The 24,703-nt window shown below is 44.6% G+C and overlaps 1 protein-coding gene across 1 annotated transcript; it reads right to left on the bottom strand.

Moving 5' to 3' along the window:
* Positions 1-1,497: 1,497 nt before the first annotated feature.
* LOC122934811 (oocyte zinc finger protein XlCOF6.1-like) lies at positions 1,498-24,429 on the bottom strand. Its single transcript, XM_044290512.1, has 2 exons — positions 24,373-24,429; positions 1,498-2,969 (listed from the first exon to the last, which is right to left on the bottom strand). Exons 1-2 carry the CDS (start codon positions 24,404-24,406, stop codon positions 1,765-1,767), a joined length of 1,239 nt encoding a protein of 412 aa, XP_044146447.1. The 5' UTR covers positions 24,407-24,429; the 3' UTR covers positions 1,498-1,764.
* Between the last annotated feature and the right edge of the window lie 274 nt (positions 24,430-24,703).

The raw sequence follows: 24,703 nt of genomic DNA, 5'->3' as shown, positions 1-24,703 counted from the left end.
TATGGCTGTCAAAAATTTACGATGCAAAGAATGTTTTAAAAGGTTTTTATTTTTTAAAGGGTTTGTCTTTCTTCAGTAAATTACATTTATCATGTAGAGAAAGTTAAAGGGGTTATCCAATACTATAAACTGCCCCCCCCCCATATGCCGGGCCACTCACAGGGAATATACTTACCCCACTCCCTGCGCCGCTACTGTTCCCCGCACTGCCGCAGCTGCTTCTCCCCATGCACGGATGAAAACATCCGGTGTCGGGGGGGAGCCTCCCTAGCATCCGTGTGACGCTAGGGAAGCTCGACCCTGCCATTAGCTGTTCCTCCCCCGACACCGGATGTTTTTATCGGTGCACAGGGAGAAGCTGCAGAGGCGATCAGGAGTGGCGCAGAGAGCGGGGTACGTATATTCCCTGTGAGGGGCCCAGCATATGGAAGGGGCAGTTTTAGATCCAGGTGCTGGTTTGAAAACTGTAGAATATTTTTCTTGGGACAACCCCATTAACTTTATCTAAATGATATATGCTACTTGCTAAAGTGACACAACCTCTTTAAGTAGTAAAACATAATAAAAAGTATACAAATTTGGTGTCACCATAATCCTAGCAATTACTGGATCAGTAGTTATGTGATATTTAGCAAACAGTGAATTCCATGAAAACAAAAAACTATGGCAGAATTGCATTTTTTTTTTTCAGTTTCACCCCACTAAAAATATTTTTCAATAGAAGATATGATAAATGGTGTCATTAAAAATACAACTACTTCTGCAAAAAATAAGCCCTCATGTGACTTCGAAAATGTAAAAGGTTATGGTTCTTGGAAAGTGGGAGAGTACAAATACAAAAATTGGCCTGGTCATTAGGATATTAACCATACACTGCAATACTGGAGATATCTGAGAACTGTGCTCGGTTATTTCTGGCAGGTCCCATAGAGATAAATGAAGCTGTGACTGTGCATGCCCATATTGCAGCTTAGTTCATTTTGGGGGCCCTGCATTGTACAAGGGCCCCACTCTTGTGATAGTTACCCTCTTATCCTCTGAATATGTTGCTACTATGATGAAAATAAAATATCTACTGTTGGTCTATGAGTGTGCCTGATCAACTGACTGTCATCATGAAGTGTCCTCTCTAAAAGTAAGATGTAACTGGTACAGATGAGTTAGGCTCCATTCACACGTCCGCAATGTGTTTTGCGGATACACGGAGACACGGATCCGCAAAACACGGAAAGCGGCAATGTGCGTTCCGCATTTTGCGGACCGCACATTGCCGACATAATAGAATATGCCTGTTCTTGTCCGCAATTGCGGACAAGAATAGGACATGTTCTTTTTTTTTGCGGAAACGGAAGCACGGATGCGGAAGTGCGGATCCGCAAATGTGGATGCGGACAGCACATTCCGTCCCCATAGAGAATGAATGGGTCCGCACCCTTTCCGCAAAATTGCGGAAAGGATGCGGACCCATTTTGCGGACGTGTGAATGGAGCCTTAGTGGTCAAGGGACCTGTGACTTGTATTCTTTGTTGTATTGTACAGTATAGTATGATGTATAAAGTTCATGTAATATAACGTTATGTAGACATCAGAAGGCATTGTTAGGGAGCAGGTCCTACAATGAAGCTCCAAAACCTGCCACATTTTTCCTACAATCTGAACATTAGAATGGTTTCTCTCCTGTGTGAGTTCTCTGATGTCTAAGAAGACCCAATTTCAGGCTAACACATTCTGAGCATAAAAATGGCCTCTCTCCTGGGTCAAATCTTAGATTGCCCCCACATGTTCATTTCTGATAAAAACACTTCCCACATTCAGGACATAAAATGGTTTCTCTCCTGTGTGAGTTCTCTGATGTCTATTAAGATATAATTTTTGACTAAAACATTTCCCACATTCTGAGCATGAATATGGCTTCTCCCCTGTGTGAGTTTTCTGATGTCTATCAAGATCTGATTTTTGAATAAAACATTTTCCACATTCTGAGCATGAAAATGGTTTCACTCCTGTGTGAACTCTCTGATGTCTACGAAGATATAATTTTTGACTAAAACATTTCCCACATTCAGAGCATGAAAATGGTTTCACTCCTGTGTGAATTCTTAGATGTTCCACAAGAGATGATTTCCGAATAAAGCACTTCTCACATTCAGAACATGAAAATGGTTTCTTTCCTGTTTGAGTTTGACATTGTGAAATCTGATGATCAAGAAGAGCTATGTTATTGGCAAAACATGCTCCACATTCTGAGCATAGAAATGTCTTCTCTGTTTTGTGAGTTCTCTGATGATGAAGCACAGCAGATTTATGGGTAAAACATGTTCCACATTCAGAACATGAAAATGGCTTCTCTCCTGTGTGGACTCTCAGATGTTCCACAAGATGTGATCTCTGACTAAAACGCTTCCCACATTCTGAACAAGGAAACGGTTTCTCCCCTGTGTGAGTTCTCTGATGTCTATCAAAATCCGATTTTTGAATAAAACATTTTCCACATTCTAAACATGGAAATGGCTTATTTCCTGTGTGAGTTCTCTGATGTCTATCATAATCTGATTTGCGACTAAAACATTTGCCACATTCTGAGCATGAATACGGCTTCTCCCCTGTGTGAATTCTCTGATGTTCTATTAGAATGAATTTCCTGGTAAAAGATTTTCCACATTCTAAGCATGAAAATGACCTTTGATCTCTGTGATTTCTCTCATGCAAAGAAAGATTAGATTTCTTTTTAAACTGTTTCCCACATGAAAATATTTCCTCCCATTTATGTCCAGTTATTTGTTTGCCAATCAGTGATTGATCAGATAAAGGTTTCCAGTGACCAGCGATGTCAGTGGATAGATCTCCGCTGTGAAGAACTGAGGGTACATTATGAGTTATTGAATTAGCTTGTGTGGTATTGTTATCTTCTGCTTCATGATAGGTAGATAAATGGAGATGTCCATGGGAGTCGTTCATCCTTTCTTCACCTGAAAATATAACAAACTTATTTTTACAATTAAAGTAATTCATCTTTTTATTAACCATACCAAGCGATCAAAAAGTCATACGCAACCTAAAATCGTACCAATGAAACCGTCATCTCATCCCGCAAAAAATTAGAACCTACCTAGGACAATCACCAAAAAAATAAAAAAAACTATAGCTCTCACAATATGGAGACACTTTATTATTAATGTAATGACCCCCTCTTTATAATTAATATAATGGCCCCCTCTTTAATAACAAAGAGGGGTCCATTATATTAATAACAAAGAGGGGGCCATTATATTAATAATAAAGAGGGGGGCTATTATATTAATAATAAAGAGGGGGCCATTATATTAATAATAAAGAGGGGGCCATTACATTAATAATAAAGAGGGGGCTATTATATTATTAACAAAGAGGGGGCCATTATATTATTAACAAAGAGGGGGACATTATAATATACAGGGGAAATAATATTATGAGGAATGGGGGACTATATGTCTGGCTCTAGCACAGTATTGGGGGGCAGCAGGATGAGTTGTTGAGACACCAGGAAGGAGAGGATAATAGTAAAGTTAGGAACCTAAAAAAAATTCAGTGAAACTCTGCAGACACGAGAAGCGGCTGAAAGAAGGTATCATGGCGGTCTTATCTCTGAATGAAGACGTTGAGGAAAGTCTACATCACAGGAGACGTCACTGGATGTAACAGGTATGGGGCGGTATTATACTGTAATAATAATGTCCATTCACATATCTGTTTCACAGTAGGGTTGGGGGAGGAGATTGAGAATATGGCCCACCCTGCCGCATTCGGTGTGTGTTCTGAATTCTGGGGGCTCACACCCATCTACTATATTATCTGTACTCAGAGTTATCACTGTGTTATCTGTGGTGTTACATAGGACTGCTAGTGATCTACTACAGTATCTGTTAAAAGGGGCGTGCCCGGGGTAGGGGGGGGACGCAATTTTTGGCTTGCCCCGGGTGCTGGCAACCCACGCTACGCCACTGTAGTTTCAAAATGGGGTCTTTTTTGGGAGTTTCTACTCAAGGGGTGCATCAGGGGGTCTTCAAATGTAACATGACAACTTAAAATTATTCCAGTGAAATCTGCCCTCCAAAAACCATAGGGCGTTCCTTTCCTTATGCGCCCTGCCGCGTGCCCATACAGCAGTTTCTGTAAACTACAGAATCAGGGTTATAAATATTGAGTTGTGTTTGGCTGTTAACCCTTGCTTTTTTACTGGAAAAAATTTATTAAAATGGAAAATCTGCCCAAAAAGTTAAATTTTGAAATTTCCTTCCCCTTTTCCTTTTTATTCTCGTGGGGCACCTAAAGGGTTAACAACATTTGTAAAATTAGTTTTGATTAGCTTGAGGGGTGTAGTTTCTAAAATGGGGTGATTTACAGGTATGTGTAGTTTCTAATATGTAAGCCCCAGAAAGTGAGTTCATAACTGAACTGGTCCTGAAAAAATTGGATTTTGGAAATTTTCTTAAAAATTTTAAGATTTGCTTCTAAACTTCTAACCCTTCTAACGTCCCAAAAAAATAAAATGTAACATAGTATATAAGGCCGAAAAAAAGACATTTGTCCATCTAGTTCGGCCTGTTATCCTACAAGTTGATCCAGAGGAAGGCAAAAAAAAAAAACTGTGACGTAGAAGCCAATTTTCCCCACTTAAGGGGAAAAAATTCCTTCCCGACTCCAATCAGAATAACTCCCTAGATCAACAACCTATCTCTAGTAGCTATAGCCTGTAATATTATTACACTCCAGAAATACATCCAGGCCCCTCTTGAACTCTTTTAGTGAACTCACCATCACCACCTCCTCAGGCAGAGAGTTCCATAGTCTCACTGCTCTAAGGGCTCTTTCACACTTGCGTTGTCCGGATTCAGCATAGAGTTCCGTCGTCGGGGCTCTATGCAGGAAGAATCCTGATCAGGATTATCCTAATGCATTCTGAATGGAGAGAAATCCGTTCAGGATGCATAAGGATGTCTTCAGTTCCGGAACGGAACGTTTTTTGGCCGGAGAAAATACCGCAGCATGCTGCGCTTTTTGCTCCGGCCAAAAATCCTGAACACTTGCCGCAAGGCCGGATCCGGAATTAATGCCCATTGAAAGGCATTGATCCGGATCCGGCCTTAAGCTAAACGTCGTGTAATTCCGGCAAGTGGAGTACACGCCGGATCCGGACAACGCAAGTGTGAAAGGGCCCTTACTATAAAGAATCCTCTTCTATGTTTGTGTACAAACCTTCTTTCCTCCAGATCGAGGTAGGAAGAAAAAAAGAGAGGGTTAATCCTGTACTCCAAAAATAGGAGGTATGGGATGAACAGACAGGGCGGAGTGGGATGAACAGACACAGTGGAGTGGGGAAAAAGGAAATTGCTAAATAGTAAAGTACTGTTGGATCAGAGGTCAAAGTCCAAAAAGCAGGGCAACCTAGGTGATAAGCTATCTGCAGGAAAGCAGTATAGTAAAACTGGAGAGAAATAAAGAGAAAAAAATCACCCAATGGCGCCAACCGCTAATCACACGTAGTAAATGCTATGATATAGGTATCCCAAAATACGGGAAAAGAAACGCTGTTAAATATATTAATAAAAAGCCCCTATGGGGTCACGAAGAGCAATTGGTATAAAAAATGTAGAATAAAAGGTGACAAACACCGAAACTCACTTCACCAGGGAGGGGTGTAGAGTGATAAAGCTCAAGACACCCAATACAACCACCTCCCTCGCCTGGTTCGTATGTAGAGTAGTGGGAAGATACGGCAGTCCACACCAAGGGTCTTCAGGTATAATCCCTTTAATAAGTGAAGAAATCAGGTAGGCTCAACGCGTTTCGGGGATACATAAACCCCTTCCTCAGGAGCAGAGTCAGTAATAGGTTAATACAAAGAATTAAAGAAACATACAACCATATATAGCAGAATCAAAGTGAAAGAGGAGGCGTGTTTGGCGCCAAAACAGTGGTGGGTGTCATTTCCGGAAGTGACATCAATTGTAATGCATGTACAATGTAAAAGTAATACAAATAATAAAAACATGGAGTGACATATGTATTAGGCCTCATGCACACGACAGTTTTTTTTCACGGCCCGCAAAAACGGGGTCCGTGGGTCCGTGATCCGTGACCGTTTTTTCGTCCGTGGGTCTTCCTTGATTTTTGGAGGATTCACGGACATGAAAAAAAAGTCGTTTTGGCGTCCGCCTGGCCGTGCGGAGCCAAACGGATCCGTCCTGAATTACAATGCAAGTCAATAAGGACGGATCCGTTTGAAGTTGACACAATATGGTGCCATTTCAAACGGATCCGTCCCCATTGACTTTCAATGTAAAGTCTGGAGTTCTTTTATACCATCGGATTGGAGTTTTCTCCAATCCGATGGTATATTTTAACTTGAAGCGTCCCCATCACCATGGGAACGCCTCTATGTTAGAATATACTGTCGGATATGAGCTACATCGTGAAAATCAGATCCGACAGTATATTCTAACACAGAGGCGTTCCCATGGTGATGGGGACGCTTCAGGTTAGAATATACTGAAAAACTGTGTACATGACTGCCCCCTGCTGCCTGGCAGGTGCTGCCAGGCAGCAGGGGGCAGACCCCCCCCCCCTGTTTTTAACTCATTGGTGGCCAGTGCGGCCGCCCCCCCCCCTCCCTCCCCTGTAGTTAACTCGTTGGTGGCCAGTGGGCCCCCCTCCGTCCGCTATAGATAACTCATTGGTGTCCAGTGGGCCCCCCCCTCCGTCCGCTATAGATAACTCATTGGTGTCCAGTGGGCCCCCCCCTCCGTCCGCTATAGATAACTCATTGGTGTCCAGTGGGCCCCCCCTCCCTCCGCTGTAGATAACTCGTTGGTGGCCAGTGGGCCCTCTCCCCTCCCTCCCCCTCCTAATTAAAATCGCCCCCCTATCATTGGTGGCAGTGGTGAGTACCGATCGGAGTCCCAGTGTAATCGCTGGGGCTCCGATCGGTAACCATGGCAACCGGGACGCTACTGCAGTCCCGGTTGCCATGGTAGCTTAGCAATTTGTAGAAGCTTCATACTTACCTGAAGAGCTGCGATGTCTGTGACCGGCCGGGAGCTCCTCCTACTGGTAAGTGACAGGTCTGTGCGGCGCATTGCTTATAGCACAGACCTGTCACTTACCAGTAGGAGGAGCTCCCGGCCGGTCACAGACATCGCTGCTCTTCAGGTAAGTATAAAGCTTCTACAAATTGCTAAGCTACCATGGCAACCGGGACTGCAGTAGCGTCCCGGTTGCCATGGTTACCGATCGGAGCCCCAGCGATTACACTGGGACTCCGATCGGTACTCACCACTGCCACCAATGATAGGGGGGCGATTTTAATTAGGAGGGGGTGGGAGGGGAGAGGGCCCACTGGCCACCAACGAGTTATCTACAGCGGAGGGAGGGGGGGCCCACTGGACACCAATGAGTTATCTATAGCGGACGGAGGGGGGGCCCACTGGACACCAATTACAGTTATCTATAGCGGACGGAGGGGGGGCCCACTGGCCACCAATTAGTTAACTACAGGGGAGGGAGGGGGGGCTGGCTACCAAGAAGTTAACTACAGGGGAGGGAGGGGGGGGGGGGCGGCCGCACTGGCCACAAATGAGTTAAAAACAGGGGGGGGGGGGGTCTGCCCCCTGCTGCCTGGCAGCACCTGCCAGGCAGCAGGGGGCAGTCATGTACACAGTTTTTCAGTATATTCTAACCTGAAGCGTCCCCATCACCATGGGAACGCCTCTGTGTTAGAATATACTGTCGGATCTGAGTTTTCGCGAAGTGAAAACTCACCTCTGAAAAAGCTTTTATGCAGACGGATCTTCGGATCCGTCTGTATGAAAGTAACCTACGGCCACGGATCACGGACACGGATGCCAATCTTGTGTGCATCCGTGTTCTTTCACGGACCCATTGACTTGAATGGGTCCGTGAACCGTTGTCCGTCGAAAAAATAGGACAGGTCATATTTTTTTGACGGACAGGATACACGGATCACGGCCTCGGCTGCAAAACGGTGCATTTTCCGATTTTTCCACGGACCCATTGAAAGTCAATGGGTCCGCGAAAAAAAACGGAAAACGGCACAACGGCCACGGATGCACACAACGGTCGTGTGCATGAGGCCTTAAACAAAGTGTGCCCATCTAGGATAGACTTACTGATTACTGTTATGAGTATGGACAGCTGTAAGGAACACTGTGGCTGAGAACGGGCTCAGCCGGAGGAACTTCCGGTGTGTGGAACGCATCACCGGAAGTGCGTTCCAGGTGCCCGTCACAGAAGGAAGGCTGGGGCCGGTGGTAGCAGAGCAAAATAAATATTTAGGCACAGGGCCAGTATGTAAGAAGGACTGAAACACTAAGGGGCATGGGAGAAACACAAAGAAAGGACCAAATGGAAAGCTGTGTAAACCGGAAGTTCGGATGCCTGGAACGCATCGGAGGCGGTGAGTTCCACCACAAAGGATCGGGCCAAACAGGGGTTGTGGTGTATGGAGCGCATCAGAGACGATGCGTTCCACCATAAAACAACGTGCAGAGGAAGCTGCCAACAAGCTAGATATATTGTATTATAAGTTCAAAAAAGCTAAAATGTAATAGATATCCATATATATGTATACCACAATTACAGAATACATTAATAAATTAATAATGGTAACAAAAATAAAAGTGATAATCATAGTAAAAATCAGTAGGGGAACCCATATCAAATCAGGGTGTAATAAATACAGGTAAGGGGTACAAAAAAATAATATATAAATATGTAAAAAAAAAAAGGGTAAATATATAAAATAAAAATCTATGAGAGGAAAGAGAAAAAAAAAAAAAAGTAGAATATATACATATATAAAATACAAAAAAAATATATATACATATAAATAAAATACATGGAGAAAATCTCATGAATATAGAACATATAAATATATATATATATATAATAAAGTACACTTACACTAAAAAGTATAGGGGAAAAAAAAGGGATATTAAAAATATATATATGTATGTATACATACATATGGATAAATAGATGAATATATGTATATATAAAAAACAATATAAATAATAAAAAATAGAATAGCTCTAAAACTACAATGGATACCACGGAAAAATAAATAAATAAATGGACGAACAATTAGTCAATATTTAGTATACTCAAGACTCTCATTGAGGCCAAAGGGTGTTAACGTGTTCATACGATAGATCCAGTACATCTCCTTCCTCGCCAGATTCTGGAAGGAGGAAGGGACCCATTCGAGTGGGGTGACAGAAAGAAATTGTGGATTTCCATCATGTATCTCTGAAAAGTGTCTAGAGACACTGTGTGTCAGTACCTTTCTTTTTATATTTGACCTATGGTCATTTATGCGCTCTCTGACTGTTTGAGTAGTCCGACCTATATACTTAAATTGACACGAACATTCCAGCAAGTATATAACATTTGTGGAGCTACAGCTCAAATGATGTCTGAGGGTGAAAATTTCATCTCTTCCTGGAATGTTAATTGTCTTCCTACCATGTATAATCATTTTACAACATTTACATCTAGTCCTATAGCATTTAGAGATGCCCGGACTAGCAGCTGGCATAGATGTTGAAGATTCTCCAAAGATGGACATTTTTGCACGTTTGGGTTTTAGTTTGGGACATGAAGGGGCCAGTATATTTTTAAGAGTAGGTGCTCTTCTAAAGGTGAGTGAAGGGATGGGTGGGAGTATTTTACCTAGTATAGGGTCCTCCTGTAGAATGGGCCAATGCTTAACTAAAATTTCCCTAATTTTTTTGTGTTCGGTGTTGTATCTGGTCACCAGATAAGATTGGGTATCCATCCTTTCGAAGGGGCGGTCATTTTTGACACTATTCTTAGGTTTTAATGATTCGTCTTGGTTAAGCGAAAGTGCAGTTTTTCGGATCCTGTTATAAGTGGTTTGGGGTAACCTTTTTCTCTAAAGCGATTTTTCAGGAGAGTTAATTGTCTTTTAAGGATATGGTCGTCAGAGCAGTTCCTTCTTAAGCGCTTCATTTGACTGAAAGGAATATTTTTTTTCCATTTCAGATAATGGCAGCTGGTAAAATCGAGGAAACTGTTTGCATCCACCTTCTTAAAAAAGTTTTTTGTATGAATGGTCTTATTAATGGAATTGAGATGAATGTCTAGGAATATAGCTTCTAATGGATGATGGTCAATGCTAAAAGACAAGCCCCAGTCATTGGCATTGAGAACATTAAAAAAAGATAAAAGTTCAACATCAGTGCCCTCCCAGATAAAAATAATGTCGTCTATATAGCGACGATAAAATTTAATCTTAGAGTTATGTAAAAGGTTGTGTATTTCTTCAAAGCGACCCATAAGGAGATTAGCGTAAGATGGCGCAAATTTTGTCCCCATCGCGGTCCCTTTCCGTTGTATATAAAATTTCTCATTAAAAGTAAAATAGTTATGGTGTAAAATAAAATCAATTCCTTTACAAATTAATTCCTTTTGTTCGTTAGGTAGTAGTGAGTCTCCTTCTAAATAATGTTTAACAGCCATCAGACCTAAATCATGTCTAATGTTGCTATACAGTGCGGTCACATCAAGGGTAACCCAAATATAGTTTTCATGCCACTGTATGCTCTTCAGGAGATTGATTAGGTGCGACGAGTCCCTTAAGTAGGACGGCAGTAGTTGAACGTACTTTTGAAGAAAGGAATCCACATAGGCTGAAAGATTAGTGGTAAGGGAATCAATCCCTGAAATAATTGGTCGGCCAGGCGGATTCTTGTCGTTTTTGTGGATTTTTGGAAGAAAATAAAAAATAGCAGTGGCCGGGTGGAAAGGGATAAGGAATTGTTTTTCTTTCTTATCTATGATCCCAGAGGAATAGCCTTGTTCAATTAGTAATGTAAGTGACTTTTTAAAAACATTGGTCGGGTCACTATCTAGGGTTCTGTAATACTCTGGGTCTGAGAGGATGTTGTTGGCTTCTTTGAGATAATAGTCAGTGTCCATAATTACAACTCCTCCTCCTTTATCAGCGTTCTTAATGACAATATCATTATTGTTGCTCAAGCTTTTTAGAGCTTTTTTCTCCTTAGAGGTTAAATTATTGTGTCTAACGTCAGAAGGTGCCTTATTATTAGTAGTAAGTGATTTGAACTCATCGAGAACCATATTGTAATAGCTCTCAAGGTGGGGACCTTTACTCTCTAGCGGGTAAAAGGTGGATTTCATACAAAGTTTGGACCGGATGGGGGTTGGGCCTAAGGGGGAGCGGGCCGCTAGTTTATCAGATGTCGAGATGAAAGGGTCAATAATAGACTTTGTAGTTTCTGTAGTACTAACAGTGGTGTTTATTTTGGTGAGTTCTTTAATTTTAAAATGATGTTTTAGAGTTAGGTTACGGATAAATTTATTCAGATCCACAAAGAGTTCAAAGGGATCTGGAGGATTGGACGGGCAGAAGGACAGCCCTTTACTAAGCAATTTCGTTTCATCGGTCGACAGGCTGTATTTAGAGAGGTTAAAAATACCTTTAGCGATACTAGGGAAATTGTAGTTAGGCATTGGCCCATTCTACAGAAGGACCCTATACTAGGTAAAATACTCCCACCCATCCCTTGTTGTAAAATGATTATACATGGTAGGAAGACAATTAACATTCCAGGAACAGATGAAGATTTCACCCTCAGACATCATTTGAGCTGTAGCTCCACAAATGTTATATACTTGCTGGAATGTTCGTGTCAATTAAAGTATATAGGTCGGACTACTCAAACAGTCAGAGAGCGCATGAATAACCATAGGTCAAATATAAAAAGAAAAGGTACTGACACACAGTGTCTCTAGACACTTTTCAGAGATCCATGATGGAAATCCACAATTTCTTTCTGTCACCCCACTCGAATGGGTCCCTTCCTCCTTCCAGAATCTGGCGAGGAAGGAAATGTACTGGATCTATCGTATGAACACGTTAACACCCTTTGGCCTCAATGAGAGTCTTGAGTATACTAAATATTGACTAATTGTTCGTCCATTTATTTATTTATTTTTCCGTGGTATCCATTGTAGTTTTAGAGCTATTCTATTTTTTATTATTTATATTGTTTTTTATATATACATATATTCATCTATTTATCCATATGTATGTATACATACATATATATTTTTAATATCCTTTTTTTTTTTTCCTATACTTTTTAGTGTAAGTGTACTTTATTATATATATTTTTTTTATATGTTCTATATTCATGAGATTTTCTCCATGTATTTTATTTATATGTATATATATGTTTTTTTGTATTTTATATATGTATATATTCTACTTTTTTTTTTCCTCCTTCCTCTCATATATATTTTTATTTTATATATTTACCCTTTTTTATATATATTTCTATATTATTTATTTGTACCCCTTACCTGTATTTATTACACCCTGATTTGATATGGGTTCCCCTACAGATTTTTACTATGATTATCACTTTTATTTTTGTTACCATTATTAATTTATTAATGTATTCTGTAATTGTGGTATACATATATATGGATATCTATTACATTTTAGCTTTTTTGAACTTATAATACAATATATCTAGCTTGCTGGCAGCTTCCTCTGCACGTTGTTTTATGGTGGAACGCATCGTCTCTGATGCGCTCCATACACCGGAACCCCTGTTTGGCCCGATCCTTTGTGGTGGAACGCACCGCCTCCGATGCGTTCCAGGCATCCGAACTTCCGCTTTACACAGCTTTCCATTTGGTCCTTTCTTTGTGTTTCTCCCATGCCCCTTAGTGTTTCAGTCCTTCTTACATACTGGCCCTGTGCCTAAATATTTCTTTTGCTCTGCTACCACCGGCCCAGCCTTCCTTCTGTGACGGGCACCTGGAACGCACTTCCGGTGATGCGTTCCACACACCGGAAGTTCCTCCGGCTGAGCCCGTTCTCAGCCACAGTGTTCCTTACAGCTGTCCATACTCATAACAGTAATCAGTAAGTCTATCCTAGATGGGCACACTTTGTTTAATACATATGTCACTTCATGTTTTTATTATTTGTATTACTTTTACATTGTACATGCATTACGATTGATGTCACTTCCGGAAATGACACCCACCACTGTTTTGGCGCCAAACACGCCTCCTCTTTCACTTTGATTCTGCTATATATGGTTGTATGTTTCTTTAATTCTTTGTATTAACCTATTACTGACTCTGCTCCTGAGGAAGGGGTTTATGTATCCCCGAAACGCCTTGAGCCTACCTGATTTCTTCACTTATTAAAGGGATTATACCTGAAGACTCTTGGTGTGGACTGCCGTATCGTCCCACTACTCTACATACGAACCAGGTGAGGGAGGTGGTTGTATTGGGTGTCTTGAGCTTTATCACTCTACACCCCTCCCTGGTGAAGTGAGTTTCGGTGTTTGTCACCTTTTATTCTACATTTTTTATACCAATTGCTCTTCGTGACCCCATAAGGGCTTTCTATTAATATATTTAACAGCGTTTCTTTTCCCGTATTTTGGGATACCTATATCATAGCATTTACTACGTGTGATTAGCGGTTGGTGCCATTGGGTGATTTTTTTCTCTTTATTTCTTTCCTCCAGATGCAGAGGATGTCCCCTTGTCACAGTCCTGGGGATAAATAGATGATGGGAGAGATCTCTGTACTGACCCCTGATATATTTATACATAGTAATTAGATCTCCCCTCAGTCGTCTTTTTTCTAAAGTGAATAACCCTAATGTTGATAATCTAAGATAGGGCCAGGGGCTATTCATAGTATTCAGTATATTGGGCAGACTAGATGGGCCAAATGGTTCTTATCTGCCGACACATTCTATGTTTATATGTTTCAGGGTACTATAGTCCCCCCATTCCAGTTATTACTTTAGTTGCTCTCCTCTGTGCCCTCTCCAGCTCTGCTATGTCTGCCTTGTTCACAGGAGCCCAGAACTGTACACAGTACTCCATGTGTGGTCTGACTAGTGATTTGTAAAGTGGTAGAACTATGTTCTCATCACGGCCATCTATGCCCCTTTTGATGCAATCCATTATCTTATTGGCCTTGGCAGCAGCTGCCTGACACTGGTTTCTACAGCTTAGTTTGCTGTTCACTAAAATTCCTAGGTCCTTTTCTATGTCAGTGTTACCCAGTGTTTTACCATTTAGTATGTACGGGTGACTTGCATTATTCCTTCCCATGTGCATAACCATACATTTGTCAGTGTTAAACCTCATCTGCCACTTCTCTGCCCAAGCCTCCAATCTATCCAGATCCCTGTATAGTAGTATACTGTCCTATTCCGTGTCAATTACTTTACACAGTTTAGTGTCATCTGCAAAAAATTATATTTTACTGTGCAAGCCTTCTACAAGATCATTAATAAATATATTGAAGAGAATAGGGCCCAATACTGACCCTTGATGTACTCCACTAGTGACAGTGACCCAATCTGAGTGTGTACTGATAATAACCACCCTCTGTTTTCTATCACTCAGCCAGTTACTTACCCACATACAGACATTCCGTTTAGAAGCTTGATAAGCCTGCCTTAAAAGATGTGTTTTTAAGGCACGTTTGAAGGTAGGGAAAGTGGGAATTAACCTGATATTCCGGGGCAGAGAATTCCAGAGTAGGTGAAGCTCAAGAAAAGACTTGAGGATGCAAGTGAGAGGTACGAATTATGGAGAATTTTACTCTTACATGAATAACAGGATGGAGAGCACGAGTAGGGTGGTAGATGGAAATGAGGTTGATCTATGATGATCTATGGAGTTGCAGCACTGTGCAGAGCTTTGTGGGTGAGAATGAGAAGTTTGAACTGTATTCTGTGGGTTGGCAACCAGTGAAGTGACTGGCACAGATTAGAAGCATCAGTATAGCAGGTGGCTAAATAGATTAGCCTGGCTGCAGCATTTAGGACAGACTGAAGGGGGGAGAGTTTAGTGAGAAGGAGACCAATTAGTAATGAATTACAGTAGTCAAGACGAGAATGAATCAAGGCAACAACAAGAGTTTTGTCCGTTTCCACCATAAGAAAAGGGTGGATTCTGGAGATATTCTTAAGTTGCAGACGACAAGAGCAAGTAAGTGATTGGATATGGGGAACAAAGGAAAGATCAGAGTCAAACATGACTCCAAGACAGCGGGCGTGCTGCCCAGGAGTTATGATAGTGCCGCATGGGGGCTGTGTAGAGAAAAGAGTAGAGGACCTAGGACAGAACCCTGAGGAACATCAAGAGGAAGAGGAGAAGAAGTAAAGTGTCATGGAACCATGAACCAGACGTACAACAGGAGATAAGTGGAAATAAGAAGGCTTTATTGAAAAACAAGCTGTAAGCAAAAGTCCAAACGGATGGCTAAACCGAAGCAGGGTCTTGCGTAGACAGAGGTCAGGAACCAGAAGGGTAGTCAGACGAAGCCTGGATCAGGAACCAGCAGGGTAGTCAGACGAAGCCAGGATCAGGAACCAACGGGGTAGTCAGACGAGGCCAGGATCAGGAACCAGAAGCAGCAGCAGTCTTAGAAGCATGTGAACACAGGAGGACCAAGCAAGGAACTGAAGCCACAGACCTCCTATATATATGAGCTAGGCATCCAGCTCCTCCCAGTGGGAAGGAGAAGCCGCAGGGTGGGAGGCTACAAGAAACCCAGAAACCAAGATGGCCGCCAGCACATGTCAAACGAAGGAGAACAGTAAGAAGGTAAGACCATGACAGTACCTCCCCCTCAAGGGCCCCTCCTCCGCGGAGTAAGGAACGGTTTCTGAGGGAAGCGTGCGTGGAAGGCTCGGAGCAAAGCAGGAGCATGGACATCTGCGGAGGGAACCCAGGAACGCTCCTCTGGACCATAACCACGCCAATGGACCAAAAACTGCAACCGACCGCGGACCAGGCGTGAGTCCAGGATATTGCTCACCTCATATTCCTCACGATTGCCCACTTGGACCGGACGGGGCCGAGGAACCGAGGAAGTGAAACGATTACACACCAATGGCTTCAACAGGGAGACATGAAACACGTTGGAGATCCGCATGCCAGGAGGAAGCGCAAGGGCATAGGCTACCGGGTTTACCCTGCGAAGCACTCGGAAGGGACCAACAAAGCGAGGCGCCAGCTTGGGAGTGGGCACTCGAAGGTTGAGGTTGCGGGTGGACAACCATACACGGTCTCCGACCTGGTAGGAAGGAGCGGGCGCTCGTCTGCGATCAGCCTGGAGTCTCTGGCGCTGCGCAGAGACCTCAAGGGACCTCTGGATCTGTACCCAAGAAGCACGTAGGACGGAAAGGTGATCCTCCACAGCCGGAATATCCTGGGGAGAGAATACCTCCGGTAACACGGCAGGTTGGAACCCATAATTGGCCATGAAGGGAGACGTCCCAGAGGAAGAGTTCACCGCCGTGTTCCTGGCAAACTCAGCCCAAGGCAGGAGGTCAACCCAATTGTCTTGGTGATCGGAGACATAGCAACGAAGGAATTGCTCCAAGGCCTGATTGGATCGTTCTGCGGCCCCATTGGACTGAGGGTGGTAGGCCGAGGAGAAAGAGAGATGAATCCCCAACTGGGAGCAAAAGGCGCGCCAGAACCTGGACACAAACTGACTCCCCCGATCCGACACAATCTCCTTGGGCAAACCGTGCAACCGGAAGACCTCCCTGGCGAAAATCGTGGCCAACTCTTGTGCAGAGGGTAACTTCTTGAGAGGAACACAGTGGCACATTTTGGAAAACCGATCCACAATCATGAGAATGACCGTATGGCCTCGGGATGCAGGGAGGTCCACAATGAAATCCATCCCCAGGTGTGACCATGGGCGCTCCCCGGTGGCTATGGGTTGCAAAAGGCCCAACGGAAGGTGCCGAGGGGACTTACTCTGGGCACAAACGGAGCATGCCGCTACATATGCGGCGATGTCGGAACGTAGAGAAGGCCACCAGAACAGACGTGAAACAGCCCAGGACAGCTGATTCTTTCCAGGATGCCCCGCGGCCTTGGAGTTATGGTAGGTTCGCAACAACCGAGTGCGCAACTCCTCAGGCACAAAACACCTGCCGTTGGGTCTCCCAGAGGGAGCACCAGATTGAGCCGCCAAAATCTGCTCACCCAGGGGAGAGGTCAGGCTGGTGCGAATGGCGGCCAGGATCTGATTCGGAGGTATGACCGAAGTCGGAATCGACTCCTCCCCGGACAGCTCGGAGTACTGCCGTGATAAGGCATCCGCTCTGATGTTCTTGGAACCGGGTAGGTAGGAGACCACGTAATTAAAACGTGACAAGAACAGAGCCCATCTGGCCTGACGTGGTGTCAATCTCTTGGCCTCAGAAAGGTAGGTCAGATTCTTGTGGTCCGTCAGGATGAGAACCGGAACCACCGAACCCTCGAGCAAGTGCCTCCATTCTTTAAGGGCCTGCACGATGGCCAATAACTCCCTGTCACCAATCTGATAGTTGCACTCCGCGGAAGACAGTTTCCGGGAGTAAAACCCACAAGGAAGCAGAGGACCCTCTGGTGTTCTACGCTGAGACAGAAGGGCGCCTACTCCCGTCTCAGACGCGTCCACCTCGAGGACAAAGGGCAACCCAGGGTTGGGATGCGACAGAATCGGAGCCGACACAAAGGCGGACTTTAGAGCCTCAAAAGCTCGGATGGCCTCGAGCGGCCAGACCTGGAAATTACTGCCCTTCCTGGTCAGATCCGTGAGAGGCTTGGCTAGCATAGAAAAGTCCCTGATGAACTTCCGATAATAATTGGCGAAGCCCAAAAAGCGCTGCAGGGCACGGAGACCACTGGGCTGGGGCCACTGTAAGACAGCCGAAACCTTCTCAGGATCCATGGAGAACCCCTCAGCGGAAATGATGTAACCTAAGAAGGTTACCTGGGATCGGTGAAATTCGCATTTCTCAAGCTTACCGAACAGCCTGTTCTCTCGTAACCGTTGCAACACTCGTCTGACATCCATAATGTGGGCCTCCATGGATTCAGAATATACCAAGATGTCATCCAAATAGACCACCACACACTGCTGCAACAGGTCACGGAAAACATCGTTGATGAATTCCTGGAAGACTGCGGGCGCATTGCACAACCCAAAGGGCATAACCAAGGATTCATAATGACCGGTCCTGGTGTTAAACGCGGTCTTCCACTCATCGCCCGCCTTGATCCTTACCAGGTTATATGCCGCCCTCAGGTCGAGTTTGGTAAAGACCGTGGCCCCTTTGAGGCGATCGAACAGCTCGGAAATCAAGGGTATCGGGTAAGCGTTCTTGATCGTGATGCGATTGAGACCCCTGTAATCGATGCAAGGCCTCAACTCACCGCCCTTCTTTTTCACAAAGAAAAATCCAGCCCCTGCCGGGGACGAGGATTTGCGAATGTGTCCGCGTGAAAGCGCCTCCCTCACGTACTCCTCCATGGCCTCATTCTCCGCTACCGACAGTGGATAGACTTTGCCACGAGGAGGAACGGCACCAGATTGTAACTCTATGGCACAATCGTATGGGCGGTGCGGAGGTAGGGCAACCGCGCGCACCTTATCGAATACATCCCGGTACTCTTCGTATTCAGGAGGCAACAGAGAGTCCGAGGAAGTACACAGCAACTTGACAGGCCCATGGATGCAACTAGCCCCACACTGCGGTGACCACGAGAGGATCTCGGCCGATCTCCAATCGAAAGTCGGATTATGCTTCTGGAGCCAGGGGTACCCCAAGACCACCGAGTAGTGTGGAGACGAAATCACCTGGAGACAGACCGACTCTCTGTGAACGGCACCAATGGCTATCCCCACTGGAAGGGTCTCATGAGTCACGTGTGGCGGCAGAAGGGGTCTGCCGTCTATCGCCTCAAGAGCCAGTGGGGAACCTCGAGGCTGCAGAGGAATGGAATTGGCGGCAGCGAACACACTATCAATGAACAAACCACCAGCACCAGAGTCCACCAACGCCTGGGTCGTCACCGAGCCCCCGACCCAGGAGAGGACAACAGTGATCAGTGGTTTGTCAACACGGGAAACCGGGGACGAGGAGACTCCACCCAAGATCTGCCCCCGACAGGATCTCAGGTGCGAGCGTTTCCCGGACGGTTCGGACATGCCAACCGAAAATGCCCACCGAGACCACAGTACATGCATCGGCCCTCGCGTCTCCGGAGTACCCTCTCCCCCTCGGACAGGCGAGCAAACCCCAGCTGCATGGGTTCACCCCCAGACAAGTCATCCCCAGGAGGCGTGGGAGGAGAGGGAGGCACGGGTGGGACAGCAAACGTAGGCGCCAATCTGTTAGAAGACCTCCGCAGGCTCTCCTTAAAGGAAGGTCTCTCCCTGAGTCTGGTGTCAATCAAAATCAGGAAAGAAATAAGAGACTCGAGCTCCACTGGTAGGTCCTTAGCTGCAACCTCATCCTTCAAGGCATCCGAGAGACCATGAGAGAAAGCAGCGACCAGAGCCTCATTATTCCAGCCCACCTCTGCTGCCAGGGTACGAAACTCAATGGCGTATTCAGCTACGGATCGTGAACCCTGTCTGATGGACATAAGGAGCTTCGCAGCAGAGGCAGCACGAGCCGGCACATCGAATACCTTCCGAAGAGAAGCAACAAAACCGGAAAACTCGGCAACCACCGGATTGTTGTTCTCCCATAAAGGGCTGGCCCAGGCCAAGGCCTTGTCCGAGAGCAGCGAGATCAAGAAGCCCACCTTTGATCTCTCAGTAGGAAAGGCATGTGGCAGCAACTCGAAATAAATGCCCACCTGGTTAAGGAAACCTCGGCACTGAGTTGGCTCTCCCCCAAAGCGCTGTGGAAGGGGGGCAGAACCGGTCATACCCCGAGACACCGCAGGCGCAGCAACAGGTGTCGGGGTAGACTCTGGCGCAACAACCGGAGCGGCAGTAGGAGCGGGCCCAGGAGCGACAACCGACCCATCGGCAACGGAAGCGAAATGAGCCGTGCGTTCAAGCAGGGTTTGCAACGCCACAGCGAACCGACCCAACAGGTGATCCTGCTGATCAAGTCTGGCAACCAGCGTAGGTAGCGAGGATGGCCCTGTACCGTCAAAATTCATGGCTTGGTCCTAATGTCATGGAACCATGAACCAGACGTACAACAAGAGATAAGTGGAAATAAGAAGGCTTTATTGAAAATCAAGCTGTAAGCAAAAGTCCAAACGGATGGCTAAACCGAAGCAGGGTCTTGCGTAGACAGAGGTCAGGAACCAGAAGGGTAGTCAGACGAAGCCTGGATCAGGAACCAGCAGGGTAGTCAGACGAAGCCAGGATCAGGAACCAACGGGGTAGTCAGACGAGGCCAGGATCAGGAACCAGAAGCAGCAGCAGTCTTAGAAGCATGTGAACACAGGAGGACCAAGCAAGGAACTGAAGCCACAGACCTCCTATATATATGAGCTAGGCATCCAGCTCCTCCCAGTGGGAAGGAGAAGCCGCAGGGTGGGAGGCTACAAGAAACCCAGAAACCAAGATGGCCGCCAGCACATGTCAAACGAAGGAGAACAGTAAGAAGGTAAGACCATGACATAAAGCCAGTGAAAGATACACTAAAAGAGTGGCCAAAGAGATAGGAAGAGAACCAGGAGAGAGCAGTGTCCTTAAGGCAAATTGAGTTGAGTATGGTGAGGAGGAGTTTGTGGTCTACTGTATCAAACGCTGCTGAGACATCCAGAAGAATCAGTAGAGAATAGCTGCCATTCCTTTTTGCGGTCAGGAGATCATTAGACAGGGCAGTATGGGCAGTTTCTGTAGAGTGTAGAGGGTGATAGGCAGATTGTAAGGGGTCAAGAAGAGAGTTTGCAGAGAGATAGCTTATTAAGTGACAGTAGTCCAGACGTTCCAGGAGTTTAGAGATGAAGGGGAAGTTAGAAACAGGTTGGTAGTTAGCAGCACAGGTCGGGTCAAGAGATGTTTTTTTTTTAGTAGTGGGGTTATAACAGAATGTTTGAAAGAGGATGGAAATATACCAGAAGATAGAGAGAGGTTAAATATTGTAGTAAGGTGAGTGATGATAGCTGGGGACAGGGACTGAAGAAGGTGGGAGGGATTCGGATCACCGCTGCAGATGGTGGGTCTGTTATAGGGTCAAAAGAGGAAAGAGTGCATGTGGGAGGGATGAGGATTAAATTTGGTTGGGGACTGAGATAATTTTCTTCTGGATATTGCAAATCTCATCTCTTAAAATATGTGGCCATGTCATCAGAGCAGAGTTGGATGGGAGGCCATCAGTGGACAGCCATTGGGCTCAGGGCTCCCACTGGGCCACTCAAGGACATTCACAGAGTTTCCCCTAAGCCGTTCCTGTGTTGTCTTGGCTGTGTGCTTAGGGTCATTGTCTTGTTGGAATGTAAACCTTCAGCCCAGTCTGAGGTCCAGAGCTCTGGATCAGGTTCTCATTAAGAATATCTCTGTACTTTGCTACATTCAGCTTTCCCTCCACCCTGACCAGTCTCCCTGTCCCCCAGCATGATGTTCCAATCACCATGCTTCACTGTAGGGATAGTATTGGACAGGTGGTCCAAAATTTCAAACTTTGTTTTATCAGACCAGAGAATCTTTCATGTGTCTATTACTGAGGGAAACGACAATAGTATTTGAAAGGTTAGGAATCCTCCTACCTCAGCATATCATTATTAGCTTAAAGGGAGTCTGTCACCACTTTTTTGCATGTTAGACCATTAAAATAGGGTTATGTGATCCAGCCAGAACATAAAAACGGTACCTTTGTGGTAGAAAACGGACTTTTCAATTTGCAGAAAACGAACTTATAAGATTATTTTCGGAGCCCTCTCAAGTGCCCAGGGCGGTCTCTCAATCCTCAGAGCCCAGGCAGGCACCTCCTAAACGGCTGATAACGCCGCCCTCCGTGCGCCTCTGCCCGCCCGTTTACTCCCCTCCCCTGTCCCTTTCCACTGCGGCTGTGCGGTACAAATCGTAGCGGGCGCATGCGCAATGCGATGCCCGCTCCTGGCAGGGCATCGCAATACCTATTGCGCATGCGCCGGCTAATCGCCGTTTAGCCGGCGCATGCGCAATAGGTATTGCGATGCCCTGCCAGGAGCGGGCATCGCATTGCGCATGCGCCCGCTACGATTTGTACCGCACAGCCGCAGTGGAAAGGGACAGGGGAGGGGAGTAAACGGGCGGGCAGAGGCGCACGGAGGGCGGAGTTATCAGCCGTTTAGGAGGTGCCTGCCTGGGCTCTGAGGATTGAGAGACCGCCCTGGGCACTTGAGAGGGCTCCGAAAATAATCTTATAAGTTCGTTTTCTGCAAATTGAAAAGTCCGTTTTCTACCACAAAGGTACCGTTTTTATGTTCGGGCTGGATCAAATAACCCTATTTTAATGGTCTAACATGCAAAAAAGTGGTGACAGACTCCCTTTAACAAACAAGGATTATTTACAAAATCATGATGTAAAGGGTTTTACTTGTTAACCATATATGTTTGTTAGAATGTTAAATATAGGATACAATGTAGCTCTATGGAGATATAGACTTTAAAAAGGCTTCGTGACATTGGGAGAACATTTTCTGACAGACACTTGCTGCTCTCTACACACATATTCACACATACACTTTTATATTTGGGGAATTACTTTTTCACTCATTCTAAATTTGTTTGATTGCTTGCTTGTTTCTTTTTGAGATTCTTTTGTTATGCTTTATCTATCTTTCTCTTCCTAAATTTTGTAACCTTTTTCTTTTTATGCAAATTAAATCCTTTTAACTTTTATCTTTCATCAAGAACTCTCCATATTGTGTTGGGCTCCTTCTGAAGCATTTCTTACAAAATTAAGAAATGCTGGACGATATTTAACAGTGGAATTCTGCAGTGATGGCTGACCTTGAGAATATGGGAGAGATTCTCCCTTCTGCATACAGGATCATTGGGGTTCTTGGTCATCTCTCTTACCAAGGCCCTTAGTTTGGTGGAGCGGCCAGCTCTAGGAAGAGTCCTGGAGGCCTTTGTGCTCTTGGGAACTTTACATTTGGTTATGGTTACAGTGGCTCAACCGTCCTAGGTTTCTGGATTAAGGTGCACTCTTCTCGGCACACCCACTGCCGAATTAGTACTTCAGGAATTATATATTAATGTTAATGGAAAGACAACCGTTACTAAAACTGAGATATTGACTATCCTAAATAAGATATTGATTCGTCAAATGCCTGAATTCAGTATTACGGCATTCAGATACCATTATATATAGAAGAACTATGCACAAGCAGGACGTATATCCTATTTACCAGCTGGTCAATTATATATTTTCAACGGAGAGACTTACACTTTCTATATGTTGACCCATCTATGAATTCATCTATATGAGATCTGATAGCGCTGTTTGATGAACATATCTTACGATCTCTTATTAACTCACATCAACTAATGAACTAACAACTATTTTTATATATTTATTTTTATTTCTACATTTTTGTACCCATTAAACTAGTATGCTATGTATATTCGTAAGTAATTATCAGGTATAATAAATGCATTAATCATGTCATTTTAGGAGGTGTATTTGGGACTAATTTAGTCAGGCATTTTTATCTAATGTTATGTATTTTTATTTTAATAAATGGTATATCGATTTACATTGCCTTTGTTTCCATGCGATGCCAGAAGATAGAGTGCCTTTCAAAATATTAATATACAATTCCTGAAGATACATTATTTGCCCCCTTCCCCAGATCTGTACCTCCACACAATCCTGTCTCTGAGCTCTGCAGACAGCTCTTTCCTCCTCATGGGTTGGTTTTTTCTCTGATATGCATTGTCAGGTGTAAGACTTTATACAGACAAGGCTGTGCCTTTCCAAATCACGTCCAGTCAATTAAATTTACCACAGGTGACTCTAATAAAGGTGTAGAAACATCTCAAAGATGATCCAGAGAAATATGTCAAGTGTCACAGCAAGTGTCCAGGACAAATTTTTGTTTTTACTCTTTGGTAAATTTGTAACCATTTCCCCCCCCCCCAAAAAAAAATGATTTCTCATTATGTGGTATTACGCGCAGATTGATGGAGAAAACAAAATATGTTGTTCTTTGGGTGGTACCGATGTCTACATGAGTGGGAAATCGGAATTGCCTACAATATTATTTTCAAGGAATTGGCCACTTTGTATGGATATGGTATGACTAAGGGCTCCATCGTTGGCTTGAAACAAGTAAGTGAACATGCCTCTGTTGGATCTTATTTGGATATATCATAAAGCCTGAAGTTTTATTATGTTCTCCGGACGCTGGACCCTCTTCATTATCCTATAGGAAATACACACAGTGACTGAATACATTGTCTGTATGTGATGATCAGATGATGGGGGAATCTGACTCTCAGGACTGTTTTCTTCTCTACAATCATGGAAGGACTTCTCTTACCTGGTGATGTGAGGGACTGGTGATTCTCCATCATGACGTCCTTGTACAGATCCTTGTGTTCTTCTAAATACTCCCACTCCTCCATGGAGAAATAGACAGTGACATCCTGACACCTCATAGGAACCTGACAACACAAGGACACAGTCATTACCAGACCCCTCCTTTGGCGTTATTGTATAATGTCCCAGCATTCCCAGCAGCGCTCACCTCTCCGCTCAGCAGCTCAGTGATCCTGGTGGTAAGTTCTAGGATCTTCTGCTCATGTATCAGGGAATGAGGTGGAGGCTCGGTGATGGGGCTCTGGGTCCTGCTCCATCCTCCTGACACACAG

The sequence above is a fragment of the Bufo gargarizans genome, chromosome 4 (assembly GCF_014858855.1).
Source record: "Bufo gargarizans isolate SCDJY-AF-19 chromosome 4, ASM1485885v1, whole genome shotgun sequence".
NCBI lineage: Eukaryota > Metazoa > Chordata > Amphibia > Anura > Bufonidae > Bufo > Bufo gargarizans.
Note: the sequence above shows the minus strand (reverse complement) of the source record. Positions and strands in the feature narration are given on the sequence as shown.

Bases quoted from the DNA above. Each gene is read 5' to 3' on its own strand.
- LOC122934811 (XM_044290512.1), bottom strand. From the start codon at position 24,406: ATGATGGAGAATCACCAGTCCCTCACATCACCAG. The intron at 2,970-24,372 runs GTAAGAGAAGTC...TTATATTTTCAG, and splicing joins CCAGTCCCTCACATCACCAG to GTGAAGAAAGGATGAACGAC.